Consider the following 19,266-nt stretch of genomic DNA (forward strand, 5'->3'; position numbering starts at 1 on the left):
CTGGGATATGGGTGGTTGGACTTGAGCCCCCATAATGCAGTGTAGACACGAGCCCCCGGTGAGGACCCAGGGTTCAAATATTCCTGGGGTTATAAATGATTGTCAATGCTCAAGTCCTAGGTTAACAAACCCAGGATCTGCTAACTTGAATTTTACTAACCCATGGTTTACGCTCCCATGTAGACATACCCTAAATCTGTCCTAATCTCCCTTATTTCACGCTCAACCACCATAGTCCAGAAACTGCAACCCTGTTCTCAGTGATGTTAGATTCTATTTCTGGAATATTGGTTGTTTATATTTTGAAAGAATAGTTCCTTCACAAATACTAGCTTGTCTGTGTCATGGGTGATAATCTCACTCATACCATCCAAGAGAAGATGACCATAACCATAACATGAATCTCCCCGACTAATGCCACCCACATCATGTATTCATTTAAGCCACACTAATTCAGCAAAGCACATAAACTTAAGTACATCATTAGTCCTATTGAAATTAGTGCACTCGTATGTTCAGAAAATTGAAGGACAAATGCTGAAAAAAATGTACTATGCATGTAAAAATGTTGATTTTCAGTGGATTATAGCTTGGCCAGATTTTCATGGGGGGAAAAAGGCACTTTCTGAGTTTAAGACTGTAGAATGCCAAATGTCAAGATCCTATTCCAAACAACAGAGAAAGTGGAGCTATTAAAAATAGCCAGATAAATATTCTAACATTGGTAAAACTATCAATTTTTCATTAACCTTGTTCCTAAGGTTGGCCTAACTCTTGTCTGATTAAACATTCAAACAATATTGCTTCCTGAACAGTGGAAGTATGCAAAAGTTATAAGCAACTGAAAGGAAGGATCTGTAATGGAAAGTGTTAGGCAATATTAACTAAAGTTGTCAAAGCTATTCTGCCTACAAGGTAATATATGTTTATGTATACACACAATAACCTGTACAAGAGACCAACATTATTAGGCATCCTTAAGAGTGCCACCAAAAACCCAGATGTATTGAGTACCCTTCTACTGTACCTTTACTAGAAAGTTGCATATAAAATATACATAAATGTGTGTATGAATATAATACATTCATAACATTCATCACTATAATGTAACCAAGTCCATATGGCTGAGCTGATGAAAGCCCTAACAGGGCCATCAGTAATGTATAATAGTTTAGAGTTGTATTTGAAGAATAACGTATCCAACTGAAATTACAGAGGCAATTTAGGCAGCCCAGAATACACACTTCAGAGTTATAATAATGCTAGAAGACTAGACTAATAGTCTTACTCTTTTTGTGTACATTAGTCTCTTTACTCACCAGCAGTTGTTAGGGTGTTAATATTATATCTTGCCTAAATAGAGAGCAACTGAAATAAGACCAGGTTTGGGATTCTTGTATAGCTCCAAACTCATCCCAGGTCCACACATGCTGTTCACAAACTCATACTTAAAGCTACTTAACAGCTTAAATTGATACAAGTCCCTAAAGCAATTTATGAGCTTAAACCACTTAAAATGCTTGAAGGAGCTTAAGAGCTTGAAGACTTTGTAGGGGTAGTTGGATGCCTGGTGGGGAGGGACCTGTTTGAAGAAAATCCAAGTAGACTGCAGTGTGGGTACCTGTGTGTCCGGGGTGGAGTAGGCTATTTGTAGAAACCAAATGGCAAGTAGTGGAAGTGATAGGTGTTTAAACACTGCTGTGATGAAGAAGATATAAGAATCTAGACAGAACTACTTGCTCACATCATAAGCTGATGGAAACTGGCATAGCTCTGAAGACATCTGGCCCATAGAGTGGGGCTGCTAATATGAAGGTGCTCTTCATAAGAAGGAGTTGCAGATCTGAAGTGAAGAATAGTGAATAATGTTAAAAAAATAAACTGGATATTAAAATTCAAAGAGCGGAACTGTTCTCATGTCCTGTGAAGACATTTCCTCCTTGTCTGACCATTAGAAACACCCTGAATAAATACTAATAGAGAGGAGGAAATTACCATTTCAAATATACTGGATGAAAGCAGTGTGACAGTTATTTATTCATTTTGTCGTGGCTGGCTTTGCAATGATTTAGAGCGGTTCCTTATTAGGGTCAACTATGTAATTCATTCTGATGCTCTCCATTCAGCAAAGATTTATTTATTTTTATACTAAAATGAGAAAAATAAAAAGTGTGCAAAAGATTATATCCCCGCCCCATGTTCATTAAAATAAAATTATGACAAAGTAATAACCCTTAGACCTCTTGAAACAAAATAATATCTTGCTGCAATTAGATATAATTAATGAACAATAATTACAAGGATCTCTTCACTGAATTTATTATTTTATGTTTTCTTTCATCTATAAGCCATGAAAATGAGCACAGTGCAAGGCCTATCTTTTTGCCTTTTTTGTTAAGAGTTTGGAGGCTGGTGGGAGTGATTGTTTGCAGGGGATGGAGATTTGATGGGGAAAGGCCCACTTACTGGTTTAGGTTGAGGGGATACTTTTGCTGGAGGTTTGCTGTTTGTTTTAGTGTCATTGTTTTAAATAATGTCGAAGGCACCCAGAGTAGCAGATGGGTGCCTTGTTGTGTGTTGTTATAAAAGAGATAAACTGTGCTGTGACACAGAGGCCCATTTGGAGGGTAAGGGGCTCATTGGTATCAGGGCATGAGTTTCAGCTGGCCTGACCAATTCTGTGTACCACTACTCACAATGATTATAATCTCTAACTAAAACTAATATGTCATTGGAAAACTGATTCTTGTGTGATGAATGCATGTAGAATGTTTTATATATGTTAGAACGATGACTAAAATGTATTTTAGCGTGGAATGTCAGGGGGAATTGGGAAACAGATCTTCCCTAGACAAAGGAAAATGTATTTGCTTCTCTAACCAGCCTGGACATCAGACAGAGACAATGAAGGTCCATTTAATATTACGTAAACAAAGCTATCAGGCTACCAAGTGAAGGAGGAGACAGCACAGTGTCTAAACTTGGCAGAAGACAGAAGCGTGGGCCCGATTTTACTTTTCAAAACCTTGCAAAAGTTTACTAGTCTATAAAGACAGAGGAGCTGAACCTCAAGTGATAAGCAATTGACTCTACTGATTGTATACAATATTACTGTATTGTAACAGTGTACTGAGTGAGGTCTTTTATGAAAACCTATAACACTGGTAATTAATAGCATTGTGGAATATATGTATTAACACTATATGCTTTCCAGTCTGTGACCAAACAAAGGGTTAAACAGGCTTTCCTCCATCAGGAGGGAGGGCAGCTATCTACCTGTCTCCAAAGAAGTTAAGCAAGATGTGACCAAAATATGGGAAGCAGCATTTTCATAGACAGTAGCAGAGGGATGGGAAGCCCACAGGAAGGGAAAGAGCATGAGGTCATTCTGCCTCTTGAAACAAGGTCATTGAACTTTGGAAGACATAAGAAAAGACAGAAGCTGTCTTTGGCATCCATCTCTAGACAGACACAAGGGATTAGAGCTCTTGCAAGCTGAGAAAGATGGGTCCTTCAAACAAGGAGAGGTTGAAGTCTCTGGAAACTGAATGTAGATGAGAAAAATGCTTAGGCAAAGATCTTTCATCTAGGAAGACAAGGGAAGCCAGCATCTTGTTCTTCTGTGGAAGGTCCTGACTGAGGGAAAGTCAGCCATGGCTGGCAAGAATGATTGGTGAGAGAAACCATCTTGACCAAACCTGTACCTTGCTAAGTTGAGGTTTAGACTTTTAGATGCATTTTTTTCACTTTTATTTGCTTTTAACCTCTTTACTTCTGTTTATTTTAGTTGGTATTGCTCAGCCTATGTCCTGTTGTTAATACATTTGTTTTGTTTTTACTATAAACCAACTCAGTGCTATGTTTGCAGGGAAGGGTATACTTACCACAATTAAGTTAATAAGCTGTAATGTGCTTTTGTCTCTTTAAAGGAGCAATGAACCCTATTATTTCTCTGTCCTGGTGACACTGGAAAATTCCAGGCACATGGTTTTGGGGAAATTTGGGACTGGGAGTGTGTTGCAGTCACCTTGCTGGTTGTAGCCAAGGCTGGTGGAAGCCAGAGTGGGGCTGTAGACAAGCTGCTGGGTCAGAGCTGCTGAACCAGGACAAATAGCACACAGATACTCCGGGTGAGACCTTTGTGCTTGTAGGCTGGCTGGGAGCATCCCAGGCTGGGAGCTCCAGCAGCAAAGTGATTGCAGGGCAAGTGGTGACACAACCTCCTACTGGTCTGGATTGGACCCCTGAGCCTCATGAAATTGGTGTAATCTAAAAAGGATTTACACACAACTTGTTAATTTAACTAAGGTTTACAGTTTAAGCATTGGTGAAATAGGTTTAAGTGATTTACAAGTGAAAGGGCACAGTCAAAGAAATGTTACAGTTTGATTGTGTTCTGTTTATTTTGGAAATAGAAGAAAGGAAAGATGAGCAACAAAGGAGCAGGTGCTGAGCTCACCAAGAAGTTAGAAAAGCTGGGTGTGTAGTCAGGTCTGTCAGCAGCTAATCAGAAGAAATTGGAGCTAGCGGACAAACCAGGTGGCAAGAAGAAGGGTCCATTTTTCTCCTACAGAGCATGCAGGAGACCAAGCAGATGTTTCCCAAGATGATCCAGAAGCAGCAGCAGCAGCAATGGCCTCCAGAGTTGTGGAGACTACAGTGGAAAAAGCTGCTAGTGGAGGAGAGATGGGCAGAGCTGGAGGCCAGGTGTTAGTGAGGAGGCAGAGTTGAAGTAGTGGAAGCTTGCTGACCAGGAGAAACACAGGCAGCTCAGACAGAAGAGGAGGGACAAGTCTCACCCGTGGATCCCAGAAGGAATGACATAAGGGTTTGCCCGATCAGGGGCTGGCAGACAACCAGATGTGGGTATGATGGACCCCATCACGCTGTCTGTAGCCAGAAGTACTATGAACACTAAGTTTGTTCTGGGATTCTGACAGAAGGAAAGTCAGCTGTGGCTGAGAAGAATGTGGATTGGTGAGAGAAACCGTCTTGAACAAAACCTGTACCTTGCTAGATTAAGATTTAGACTTTTTAAAATGTGCTTTCATTTTTATTTAGTTGTAACTATCTCTGCTTCTGTTTCTTTTACTTGGCATCACTCAACCTCTGTCCTATTGTTAATAAATTTGTTTTATTTTACTATAAAACAACGCAGAACTGTGTTTGAGGGGAAGAGTGTATCTATCCCAGTTAATATGCTGTGATTTGATTTGGTCTCTTTTAAAGTTAAAAAAAACCACACCTTATTATTTCTCTGGGCTATCCAGGAGAGGGCTGGACATTGCAGAGCACATGGTTTTGGGAAAACTCTGCGCTAGGATCATGTTTCGGTCACCTTGCTGGTTGTAGCCAAGACTGGTGGAAGCCAGAGTGGGGCTGTAAACAGGCTGCTGGTATAGGGCTATCTAGCACACACATGCTCAGGGTGTGACCTGTAGGCTGGCTGTGAGCATCCCAGGATAAGGCCTCCAGCAGCAAAGCACTATAAGTAGGGCTTCGTGTTGTCATGGAAGTCGTGGAAGTCACAGATTCAGTGACTTTCTGCAACCTCTGCCACTTCTGCATGAGCCAGCCACACCGGCTGCTGCTGGAGCGGCTCTGTATCCAACCACTGGGGCAGTCCTGCAGCCAGCCACACCAGCCGCTGCTGGAGCGGCCCTGGGGCCAGCCACACTGTCAGAGTGAGATAAAGCAACTTTAGTGTAAATAAGAATTAGGCCCATTTGGAAATTGTTTATTTTATTGGGGGGTGTGGGAAAGAGATTTGGAATGTAATGCCCTATGTACACTGAAAGTTAGTGTATTGATTTTTGGCCCAATTTTACACTGGGGTGAATCCAGAGTAACCCCACTAATTTCAGTGGAAGTGCTCCCTATTTACATAGATGTAAATTAGAGCTGATTTTGACCTGTATCTTTAAACATTGTTTTCCACATGCTTTAATAAATCTTGATTGCTGTGTGCTCTTGCACAAGCATAGCAACATGATTTCAGTATGTTGATGGGCATCTCTTCCACATAAACCTCTTCACTAAAAGAACTCAGGTAAAATTAAACCTCGTATGATTTCAGTGCAGCTGAATTACACTTTGGGTTCCTTTTATGATAAAAGAGAGACATGCAAATGAGACTGATTGATGGTAGGTGTTTTGTTTCTCTCTAAAGACAGCCATAGAAAGAGATCATTTAACTAATAAAATCTCTCTATTGTACCACATAACACTAATAGTTCAACATCTCTTGAATTTCAGAACATTTCAAGATCTGTCCAAACAAATGGATATGTCTTATGGTACTGTCAGGGATTCAGCAGTGTATGAATACTTCAAAGCAAAAGGGACAAACCCTTTGGAGCAGGATAACACATTTGCTGAACTGTGGAGGACAATCAGTAAAAATAATGGGGCAGATAACTGTGTATCGAACCCTTCAGAAGGCATCAGGAAGGTAAGAATGGATTGATAGTGCTGTTTTACTTTAAAGTTTGTGTTGTGTTTGTGTAGCTTGCATGGAGTTAATGAATGAAAACGATTGTCATGTGGTATAGGCAGGATTTAAAATAAAAAATATTCCAGTCCTAGGTTTCTTTTAAGTAAAGCTTGCAAATTGGTTTGAGTACAAAGCTGTTGATTGCATTATGCTTCTACTAAGGAATTATGCTTTTCCCAACAAAATTATGTCAGCCTTTGGCCAACTCTCACATGGAACTCATTTCTGAAAGGCGGCTGTTGTTCTAGTCCACTACAACGTCTAACTCTTCTGCACCTTTCCCATTCCTCTTTTTAAGACTGAGGGTAAAATTTTCTTATGTAGGTAAGTCCCATTTTTATGGCTTAAGTCTCATTGACATTTAATGAGATTGTGGTACTTAGGTACCTAAATCACTTTAGAAAAAGTTACCTTGGGTCATCTTATATTTTCCCTGGGTGCTGAAACTTGTCCTTTACCCATGATTATTGTTGTCAGTGGATTAAATTTAGTCCTATTCACTTCAGCAAAATTATGTCCACTTACGTTAGGGCAGAAGTATGAACCAGGTTTTTGGTCATTTTTGTTTATACAATGGTACTCCAGTTGTTCAGAAATTCATCTACCCACTCACATATTACCCATTCATGCAGTTATCTGCTCACTAATATATTCCCTCACCTGTTCTCTCTCTCTCTCTCTCTCATATGCACGCGCGCACACACACACAGACACACACACACTTATTTTTAAGCAAAATTAACTGTTCCTGCAGGATTCAAGCAGCCATGATCTTTGTTCAGGGTCCTAAAGCCTGTGACAGTTTCTTTTAATTGTGACTTTCTAATTGAAATATGTTCTCTCATTAGTACAAAGAAATGATGGAATTTGACCCAGAGCAATGACACAGGAATCAGACACTCAACTTTCAGCCAACCAGTTGCTTAGAAGTGTACATACGTGCGTGCATACACACATTTTTTGTGCTGTAGCTCTGCATGGCCAGAAAGTGAATGACAAATGTGAATCAGAAGTAAATTACAGCAGACAGTGCACAGGAAGTCAATGAAAGTTAAAACTTTCTTTAGAGGAATATCATATTCTCATTTTTATCAGTCTTTTAATTTTTTTCAATAAAATATTATAAATGTAAAATCATTGATCAGTTTCTTTTGGTGTAAACTGAAAACTGGTATCTCTGGGTCCACAACTGTGTTACAAGTTTTTTATGCTTTTGGAAAGGTGAGACTAAAATGTAGACTTGTCTATATGATTTTACTTTTTCAAATGTTTTATGTTTATTTTTCTAGAAGCTCAAAGAGAAAAATTAAAATCTTCAGATTTTTAAAATGTCACAGGCTGAGTTAGTGGGAAAGAATGGACTCCAGGCAAGGGATATTCCATTGTTAGGGGAAAATAAGTGTGGATGCTCAAGCAGAAATACTCTATTCCTCATCAAATTTATTAACAAGTATTTACATGCTTGAACAGATTTTGTTGGCAAAAGCAGCAGCCAAGCTAAAATATCACAGGTGTAATTCCACTTTCAGAATTCCAGCATTTGCAGCTGTGCTTGAACAGCTGCATCCATCATGCAGAGGTTTCTCTTTCCACTGCTTCGCTCAAGACCTCTGTTCCCAAAGTTGTCTCTAAGTTCTACCTCCAAATACTTTTGTTATTAAAGCTATTGCTCTGAAACCGCTGCTGTCAAATAGCAAAGGAGACGCCACTTTCACTTTTTACCTATGAAGCTATTTGGGTAACCTTTTAAATACATATAAAAGTAGAATTTATATGTACATTGCAACAAATTCCCTGTAAAATATGTGGAATTTTAAAATAAATTTTTTTGCACCAGTTTGTTTGTTTACTTTCTGCAAATATAAGTGCAATCTAGTTTTTGGCACAAATGTGGATTTCATGTTTGCATGTACAAGAATTTGTACAAACCAAATTCTAGATTCACAAACACTAACATTTTGGCTGGAAGTACGTGCACGCTGTTCAAGCACAGAACATAAACAATATCATGGGTGACTTGTTCGACTCCTCACAGCTAACCAACCCAGCTCAAATACTGACTATTACATGCCCATTGAGAACTGGTCAGGATCAGTCAGTCCAGAGAATTTAAAAAACAAAGAAAGCCACAGATAGTTTCAGATGACAAATCAGTTCTAGGAAATGGTGCTGAGCTCTCAGAGAGATCCTGGGAGAATAAAGTGCGGCTACATCTGTCAGATAACATGTTCTTTGAAAATGATTCTCTCAGCTCTGCCATTAACGATATTGAGCAGGATGCAGTTGCAGTTGGGAGCTATTGACCCTGCTCTGTCTGCGAAAGACTGAGTGAGTGTGCAGCGTGTGCCTAAAACAGCATGAGGCAGAAGAAGAATAAACCCTGCACCTGAAGCCTGATCCAAAGCCCATTAAAGTAAATGCAAAGCCTCTCACTGACTGCTATGACCCTGGGGTCAGGCTTGTTCATTCTCTCTCTCTCTCTCGTAGGAATATTATTGTACTAGTAACGGTTTCTCTGGGTCAAGTCCTCTTGCTATAAACTTCAGCTATTTTTTTTTTTTTTTTTTGGCTTCCCCACAGGTTGCCTCAACCTGTAACCACTGTAAAATATTAGGCTGACTTTGCCAAATGCCTTGCCCTTGGCCCAGTCACCGTTTCTCCTTCTTTTATATGTACTGTCCCTCATTATATGGGTGTAACAAAGTGTGCTGGTGTATGATTTTATAACTGCTTAGGATCTGTATGGAAATGAGACATCTATTTCATGAGGCTTTCTCAGCATGAAAAAATAGTAAAAATAAATACACAAAATATAGATAAGCACTCTGTCACATGCATTGATGTGTAAAAAAAAAATTAAAACTGTAGAAAAATGCAGGATGTATTTAAATGTATTTTCCTTGTATCACTCGTATTATGTCATAAGATATTCAACAACAGTAAGGCTGTAAATATCCATATTTTATAAACCTATTACAGGCTTCTATTTATTATAGCTAGATTTACTTAAGCCTCAGGTTTTAGCTTTAGATTGGCAAACTGTTTAGAATACCAATTAGAAGAACTTTGGGATTCAGTGCAGAGTTGGGAAGTGGCTCAAATTTATATGATAATAACTGTGTCAAATTAAGTCTGATTTTAATGTTCTGGTGTGATATATATAAAACTTGATCAACTCCATCAATAACATAGACTATAATCCAGTTTCTCTTCAGTCCCATAGCTGACCTGTGCTTCCATTTGATTAAACATTTACTAAATCAGGCTTAATATTTAATAAAATTGTCAAGTAAAATATGGTGTTTATAGTTTAAATTCTCTCTTCGCAACTCATTGAGCTCCTTGAACAAACAGACAAGTTGCTCATGTCAAATATCATATCTAGAAATTGTTTTTTTTTTAAAGAGAAATCAGTGTTAGCCAATGAAACTGGACTTTTAATCAGTATACATTTCCTAGAACACAAAAGTGAAATGTAAATGTAGTCTTAAAACTCTAATTTTTTGCAATGTAAAATCTAAATTTCTCCATAGCACAAAACCACAAATATTTCTAGTGCATCTTTCAGAACAAGGACTTTTGTAAGCACTATGAAAAAATATGACTTCTCCCTGAAACCCAAACTTCTGTGACTCTTCTCAGTTTCCCCATATCTTTCAGTTATACTGGATTATAAAATAGACATTAGTTACCAGAGCATTTCTAAGAAAAGCAATGCCAACTGCAGTGAGAAGCAATGAGAGAGAGTCTGGGATTTTTTTTATAGATAAGTGTTAGACATGTCAATTTTGCCCTATTCCACTCACCTCCATTAATCTAGCGGAGGATTTCCTATCAGCTTCTGCAATTTGAACTCTTTAAGCAGCTCAAAACAAAAAGATAAAGTTGAGGAGGGTTCTCAAAGCTTTCATGCATTTCTGTTGCCATGGAAAATGCATCTTTTCATAAAAGATATGGTCTGTACATCCAGAGTGACCATGTACCATTGTCTCAAGGCACAGCGTCTAAAAACATTGATGGCAACCACACAAAGGGTATCTAAGCACTGCAATGACACAAATGTATTTCTGATTTGCACTCAGAGAGTCAAGTGAGGTTTCGTTTAACTCCAAAGATATGTGAGGAGAGTTGATTTGGACTGTAAATTTGGTTTTACAGGTTCAAAAGTCTCTGATGGTAACAATGGTCCATATAATACAGTACTGAAAATGGGAATACTGGTGCAGATTCCCCAAAATAAAACTAATTCAGCAATACTGTTCTGTGCGGGAAATTTCCTTCTCACTCCAGCTATTGATCAGTGTACACCAAGAAGCATGAAGTTTGGTAGCTCTTGTAATTTTATCCTAGGTAATGCAACTGAAAACACTATTCTTAATCATATACATTTTTAATCCTTCTGTGAAGCTTAGTAAGCTATTTGCCTGCATGATATCCTGTGGTAATGCGTTCCACAGGTTAATTGTATGTTGCATACAAAATATTTATTTTTAGACATTTTGCATTGTTGCCTTTTTTTTATTTTGAGCGTGTTTTCATGATAGGGGTAGGATAAATAGGATGACCTGATAAGTTCCTTCTATACTGTTCATTATTTCAGATGTAGACATGATAAACCCTCTTACTCTTTTCTTTTCCAAACTAAATAGCAATAATTTTTTAAAGTTCTCCCTGTTGGAACCCTTCCTTCTCCTGATTCTAATAATTCTCATTGCCATTCTTTGAATCTTTTCTATTTCTGCTATGTTTTATTGGCAATGAAGTGACCTAAACCGAATACAGTATCTAAGGTAAGGATGTAGAATTGATTTATATAATAGCATTATAATATTTTTCTATATTGTTCTCTCTCCCCTTTTAACAGCCTCCTAATATCTTGTTAATTTTTAAAATCACCACTGAATATTGAACCGGGCTTTTACTTTTTACTGAGCAGTCCACATATCATTGTTTTCCCTGAGATATTACAACACTTCACTCAAAATGTTGGTGCATAGGAATAGTTAGATTATTCTTTCCAATATACATGGCCTTTGTTCATATATACCATTGTGCTGTCCAGTTACCATATGCATTTTCTTAGGTCCTCTGGAATTCCTTGCAGCCCTCCTGTTCTCTTGACCGATCTACATTCTCTGTCACCAATAATGTTGCCACCTCACAATTCACACCTTTAGATAAAGCAATACATGGCCTCAAACTGATCTCTGGGGCACTTTTCTGTTAGCCTCTCTGTATGCTAAATATCAACCATTTATCTCTACTCTTTGCTTCCTGTCTCTTAAACCTTTTGTAATCCATGGTAGGGCTTTACCTCTCAACCCCAGAAATTACAAAATTGCTTCAATAGTTTCTTGCCCATGCCTTTTGAAAGCCTAAATATCCACTGGCTTTTTATCCATTATTTTGTTAACTCTTTCAAATAGTTACAACATGTTAAATAAGCTAGTTGTTTCCTTATACAAGTCATGATTGTTTGCCATTCTTTGATACCAAGCTTGGTGCTCTATAGTTCTATCCTTATGGATTTTCTGATCTATTTTTCTGATACCAGAATAAAGCGAACTCCTCTACATTTCTTTGGTACACTATAGAGAAGGGTACAATGTTGGTGACCGTTCTATCTGCCAGTATATTAGCTGTGCGAAGAAGTGATCTGTCTTGTAATGATGAATGCAGTATCGTTTGTAATTCAAGATGCTTCATGTGTCAGTTTCATCAGAAGTTTCAGATGAATTCCAGCCACATCTGGGTATTTATTTGAAAGTCAAGTTTTTTCATCATTTCTTGTTTCAATCTGTTCTCTAAAAAAGCCTCACTTCACTACTAATAAACAAGGGCCCTGTGACAGGTCTTTTTCCAGTCTTCTTCTATAGTGAGGAATAATGGAAAGCAATTACTGAGTCCTTCTCTGCACTCTCCTTATCCTCTTTGATTTTCCCTTTTATATCCTGGGAGTCTGATAAACCCATTTTGATGAATGTAAAGAAGAAATTTTGTTGATATAACTTTGGGGTTTTTTTCCCTTCAAATTTCCTCTTTACCCTCTTAGTCTGTACCATACCTCTTTCCCTGCTAGCCAGGGCAATTGTCCCATTCTATTAGCATCTGCTGGATTTCCATTTGAAAGCATGTTTTATGGGCAGAGGGGAAAAAACACCACCATAGTTTAACCAAGCTATTAGTTTAGCTCTGGCTAGTTTTGATGTATTACCTGCATGCACCCTGGGACTCCAATCAGGGGCATAATATATGTGACTGAGTCAAATTCAAATCCCAATCCCCAATGTATACATTTTAAGGTATTTCTTATTCCACTTCACACTTCCTGCTCCTCCAAAGAACCCTAGCCCCTTTCTTGCCTCGTGTGTCTGCCCCCTTCCTTCCACCGTCTATACACACATATATCTTTCCTCTGACAGCTGCCCCTAACACTTCCAGATTTCATTTTGGGTCCCAAATACCATGAAAAAAGCCTTAATTATGGCACTTTGACCCATCCATTTCTGATACTGGCTTGGACCTGAAAATGTCAAGAAGTTCAAAATGCAATGAAAACAAAAGTTAACAGGACTTACTCAAAGAGGTTGTTAGAATTTGGGGTGAAAGTTCTTATCAGTTTGTATTTTCTCCAGCTCATTTCACACATTCCTAATGAAAAGCATATGAAAGGTAACTATATTGCATATAATTTTAAGTTTTCCCAGTGCGACAGCCCCTCTTTAAATTGCACAAATGATACTGCCTACCTGTCAGATTGGATGTTAATGTGGATTTGAAGTGTGCTGAATTTAGACTGCAGCCAAATATTTGGTCACACAGGAAGCTTTTTATGTAATATAAATACTAAGAGAAAGGAATCTCCCTTCTTTAAAGAAGCAAATATTATGAAAGTAGAGGAAACGGCAGAAAAGAAAATCATCTCCATGGAAAAAAGATCTTTGGGACCTCTCTCTTTGGCAATCAGAGAAAGAAAACAATCTTACCTCCTCCAGGATTTCTGGAGGTTGAGAAGTGTGCATAATTAAGGGTTTATAACTCAGACTTCTGTTTATGCTAAAATCCTGAGGATTTCAGAGAAATAATGATATACAGTTCTGATGGCACTGGGCAGAATTGGTTATATCACAAAAATATATAATTGATACACAAAGGCCTGGTGGACTTACTGTTTCACAGTCTCAGATCATAACTCGCGATAGCAATATCATAAACGGCAGAGAGAGACTGACCTTGTCAAAAGGCTTCCCACCAACTGTAACTCAGTAGTGGGAAGCTTCTCTGGGAAAAATAGAGATCCAGGGCAGCTTGGGTAATAGAGGCCATAGCTGCATGATTCTCCAGGCATTACCTTGTAATGGAAATGGAATGCCTGAGAAAGTTAATGTTTCCCCAAGCAGCCCTGGGATAAATAAGAGTATGCTAGTATAGAAATTGGCACTGCTCCCCTGCTGAAGACTGGAAGCTCAAGACAGCTGTCTGCAGATCAACTCTGAAGCAACAAATACATACAGATGTGAAAACTAGAAGAAAACAAGACCGACATAACCTGTCTCAGAGTCCATCTCTTATGAGTCCCATCTCTCCATTAGCACTAAGCCTGTTTTTTGCCTTATTTAGGGTGACCAGATGTCCCATTTTTAAAGGGACAGTCCCATTTTTTGGGGAACTTTTTCTTATATATGCACTTATTACCCCCACCTATTACCCACCCGCTATCCCATTTTTTCACAATTACTATCTGGTCACCCTAGCCTTATTGCTCTACACACTTTGACTAAATTCTGTGTTGGGGATACCAAATGATTTCATAGCAGTTCCTTCTGGCCTCTTGTGTAATTGTACGTATATGCAGCAGAATTGCATCTTTATAATGCAGGTGCATTATTTATTATGGAGCTTAGGCTTAAAAATACACAAATAGGCTGTTATGTACAACAGTGGACGTGGTTTTAAAAGATGCATATTGCCCTGAACCAGAAATCCTGTCAGATCGATCACAGATATGGAAGTATGGTCCTACAATGGACACTCCTGCTAACATGAAATTGGAACAGTCAAGAAAGAGACAAGCATATTCACAGGTAGGACAGAGACTGATATGAACAGGTTTGCAACTAACTCCAATGGCTGGGGGTAGAGGATCATTCAGTACACACATAGATGGCTGTACATGTTTGAAGAAACAGACTTTTATGTTTCCAGCCATATGGGATAACTTCGTCCTTGATTCCTGCCCCATTCACATCAAACTCTCTCTGCCCACTTGGAATGTAAGCAGATGGGCATGAAATGTCAGGCATACTAATATGTTGAGGGGTTGTTTTGGTGTGGTGTAATACCTCAGAGATGCCTTTTTAGGAATTGGCATTTTCTGGACTGTTTTTAATAATAGTAATAATAATAATACTTAATAATTATGTGTCACTCTCTGGCTTACTTCACGATGCTGGCACATGTCCTTCCTATTTGACTAGCCCAAGTGGTATTTGGGACTATAAAAATACTTTGTACTAATACAGCAAGAGTCATCCTAGCCTCTCAAAGCATGTTACATGAATGAATTATTTTAGCCTACTGAACATATGCATTTGTTATTTTGCTGCCTTATTGTAGTTGTTTGGTGTGATGGGATATACTGTTTGTCTGGGGCTGATTTTCTGGCCTGAGATAATGTGCTAAGAGGTAGGAGGATATGGGCAGATGAGAAGTAGCTGGAGTCTATCAGCGTCCCAGGAAACTAGCCTGGAACATATAAGAGGAGGAGAAAGAACAAGACATGGGCTGCCTTTGGGGAATGGCTGGAAAGCCACACAAGCCATGCTGAAGGAAGCCAGCTGCCTGCCAAGGAAATCCTTCTAAAAACAATTGATGCAGTTTATTTAAACCCTAAAGAAAGGGACTTTGGGATTCCTGCCCCTCTTTCCAGGGGGCTTTTGGGATTTTTGTGTGTCTTGACCCAGAAGAGGGGGAACAGTGGGTCTTGGTTTGGGGTGTTTTGGTTTGGGGTGAATATTAGCAAGAACTGTTTCTTTTCCTTTCTGGTTGTTTGGGTTCTTGTCACTGGAGGGCCACTCACCCACATTTGGTTTCTTGTTCTGTTTGAATAGCCATCAAGGAGTTCTGTGTACTGTGATCATTAAGCACCAAGCATGCTAAAGTGAAATGGGTTTAATTTCCTAGCCCAGACTCCAGCAGGCAGCAGCTGATATAAAACAACTGAGAGAGTCTTGTCTTCTAGGTCAATTCAAGACTGAACTTACAAGGAGATGGAAAAGAACCACTGGGAACTGCTTATGGTCAGAAATGAGGCCACTAGTTGAGGGTGCTTGAGGATTTAATCTTGTAAACAAATATATGTAGAATGTCAGCTTCCTGCCTTGCCAACTCTTTTTTACTTGATGAGAAAAGACAAATCACCCAAACTTAAAAAAATTAAGTCTTGGAAGCCTGCATCTATGATTACTCATTTATTTGCATTAGATTTTCCAGCCCATCTGTTCCACTGTGCTTTGTATGTTCACTAGAGACTTAAAAAACGTATTACTTAAATACATTAGGAAATCAATTATTACTTTAACCAAGCAAAGTAATGACTTTTTTTTTATTAAAATCCCCATCCAGAGACATTTCTTACATCTTATGTTAAGTAAAGTAATTTACATTCATCATGCGCAGTGCACTCAGACATTGGTTTGAATCCAATTAAGGCTGACATTTGAGGACAGCTGTATAGGTGTGCACTAAAATAAGTCAATATTGGTCACAAATAAAGCTAGTAGGAGAATCTGGTGACTCTTCCGTGCTAAGGGAGAAAATTGGTCTCTAAAAATTGTATCCTGCCTTTTGTTGCAGATTAGAGTAGCTCTTTTCAAAGGGTTTTCTTTTTGCTTTTGGTAAGCTACCATTTTGGTGACTGTGACTGCTAGAACATACCATAGTGCTTACAGTGTGTCTACCCAGGTGTGTAACTGTGTAGAAGTGGAAGAAGTAATATGCTTTCACTAATCCTAGGGAAACCATATCAAATAATATAATTTAAAGTGTTATCTTTTAAGTTATAATTATTTAACAGACCCATGTGAGGCCTGAAGTTAGTCATGTCACACACAAAAAGTCTCGCACCCAGCCTTCTGCACCTCTCTGGCTCATGGAAACAATGGGAGTGCTCGAAGGTGGGTGTGAAGTAGATGAGGAACTGTTGTGGGGGCTTTAGAAGTGTCTGAAGATGTGAGAGGTCTAAAATGTTGTTATGAACTAACAAAATGCCAGCACTGGTCAATGAAAGGCTCAGCATGACTTTAAGACCCATTTAAGCCCTAGATCAACTATATAATTTAGTTCTATTTGTGGTGCATTTGCAGGCAAAGAAAGGCAACTATGCTTTTTTGTGGGATGTAACAGTGGTGGAATATGCAGCCTTGACAGACGATGAGTGTTCTGTGACCGTCATTGGAAACCGCATCAGTAGTAAAGGGTATGGGATCGCACTCCAGCATGGCAGCCCCTACAGGGATCTCTTCTCCCAAAGGTAATGCAAAACCATGCTTATTTCATAGGATTCCTCTCTGCAACAACGAATCTTGTGTTCACAGCTGATTAACTTTGGCAATGTGTGTTTATTAAATGAATCTCTATCTTTTGAAATCAGTTGTTTGAATTAAGGAAAGGAGTACTAGTGGCACCTTAGAGACTAACCAATTCTCTTCCTTTAGGGCGTAGGGCAGAGGGGTGGGGAGCAACCTCAACAGAGCTGCTACTTCCTCTCCTGTGCATGTGGTCAGGGGATAGGTAGGAGGGAGCTGGAAATGCATGGAACGTTGGCTGTGCTCCCAACGCTCCGGGCAGCCCATGGTGTGCCAGATACATTCTCCAGAGCAGTGGGTTAACTGGGAAGGAGATTGTAACTCTCTGAGTCACAGTCTGCTTCCCAGGCTGCTTTTGGGGCAGTGAAACTCAGGGCTTGTGTCAAAGCCACAATTTCATCTTTAGACGGGGGGAGCATTGATTCATATGAGAAAAGCAATGCTGTCTATTACGTATCATTATAGAATAGGCAAATAATAGTAATTGAGTGATTGCATAGGTTCAGAAAGATAGTGACTCTACTGCGTCTATCACAATTCAGTGATCCCAGTCTATCAGTATCTTTTAAAAGTATACATATATACTTTCCCCTTATGCTAAAGCAAACATCTGCCCGGTGATGTAGATACATGCAGCCTTAGTAGAAAGTGGCTGAGCACAGAGCTACATGCAAAAAGCCAAGGCAAACTTTCTGTCTGTGTGCATTATTCTTTAGGAAGCGATAAAACACCAGCTGCAGTCCGCCTGAATTCTCGTGATAACCAGAGACAAAGTTGCCTCGAAAGGAAAGCTTATTATTAAATAGCAAAGGCAGTTATCAAACTAGACCCAAAATGAATCATTCATGGAGAGAGGGGACACTTCACAAATGGGAAACAATGATTAACTAGTAATTGTTAACACACTACTTCAAGAGTAAAGTAATAGCATTGTAGTAAAATACTTTTGAATGAGCTGCATTTGCTGTAGCTCAAAGCAGAAATAGGCAACTCTATTGCTGCTTAAACCAATTTGTATTAAGTACTGTGCAAATGGTTGCATGCTTGATTCAAATATAATTTGAAATTATTATGATGGACCATGTATGGGTGGGAGAGTTGAATCTTCCATGAGCTGTTTCTTCTTCAATAACCATTATAATCTACTGGAAATCTGACCAAAGCCAAAATTTTAAGTGAAGCCCTAGCTAAAGCTTGGCTGATTCAGAGCAGTTTTTAAAGTCACACTTATTTCTAAAGCTGATCTGTGAAGTCTTGTGGCTGCTCTGGACTGGAATATACAGTATGAAGTTTGGTATAAAAGAGTAGCTAGTTTCACCCCTTCCCAAGGGGATGCGTTTTGGATGAAATGACATTTGACTAGGAGATATTCATCAAACTTGTTACTTACTGAAAGTTAGGCTTGTGAAAGCGGCACTCTCACAACCACTTCAATGCTTAAGGAAAATGTATAGTGAATATTTGATATGCAGGAAATCTACCTCACTGATTCATTATGGACAGAGAGCGAGAAAGTCCTGCAACCATAGCATTACACCAGTCCTGCTGGAGATGCTCTGCCCTAAAGACAGAATTCCACTGAATAACACTGAATTTCTGTCGAAAGATAATTTCTGCGGCCCAATCATAATATCAGGATTCCAGGGCTGCAGAGTTGCTGATAAATGCATACACAATATACAGAAATCAACTGAAATAATGGCTGTTTTAAAATTTCTGCAGGATCTTAGAATTACAAGACACTGGAGACTTGGATGTACTCAAACAGAAATGGTGGCCGCGGATGGGACGTTGTGACCTGAACAGCCACACCAATGCACAGACAGATGGCAAGGCACTGAAGCTTCACAGTTTTGCAGGCGTCTTCTGCATTTTAGCAGTAGGCCTTCTTCTTGCGTGTTTGGTGGCAGCGCTGGAGTTGTGGTGGAACAGCAACCGTTGTCATCAAGAAACTCCAAAAGAGGTCCATAACTTTTATTCTTATCACAATTAAGAGTAGAAAACACAAAATACAGAGAGCAAATGGAAGCTGTGGGATTTTAGGTGCTCTCGTACAAATACACTCACTTTATTTTGATTGGAGATACTAAATTATTTCATGAAGTTTATGATTTTTTTTAAATGTGACTTTCATGGAAGGTGCCAAATTAACAGCCCTGGAGACTAAAGTCCTCTATTTATTTATAG

At 39.0% G+C, this 19,266-nt stretch overlaps 1 protein-coding gene across 7 annotated transcripts in view; it reads left to right on the forward strand.

The window, feature by feature from the left end:
* GRID1 (glutamate ionotropic receptor delta type subunit 1) overlaps nucleotides 1-19,266 on the forward strand; it is a 799,624-nt gene that overhangs the window by 753,325 nt on the left and 27,033 nt on the right. For all 7 annotated transcript variants that reach the window (XM_043552249.1, XM_043552248.1, XM_007054511.4 and 4 more), the window contains 3 exons: nucleotides 6,256-6,451; nucleotides 16,858-17,024; nucleotides 18,802-19,042. In XM_043552249.1, the coding sequence (XP_043408184.1) occupies nucleotides 6,256-6,451; nucleotides 16,858-17,024; nucleotides 18,802-19,042 (604 nt within the window). The remainder of the gene's footprint in view (nucleotides 1-6,255; nucleotides 6,452-16,857; nucleotides 17,025-18,801; nucleotides 19,043-19,266) is intronic.

This window comes from Chelonia mydas, chromosome 7 (assembly GCF_015237465.2).
Source record: "Chelonia mydas isolate rCheMyd1 chromosome 7, rCheMyd1.pri.v2, whole genome shotgun sequence".
NCBI lineage: Eukaryota > Metazoa > Chordata > Testudines > Cheloniidae > Chelonia > Chelonia mydas.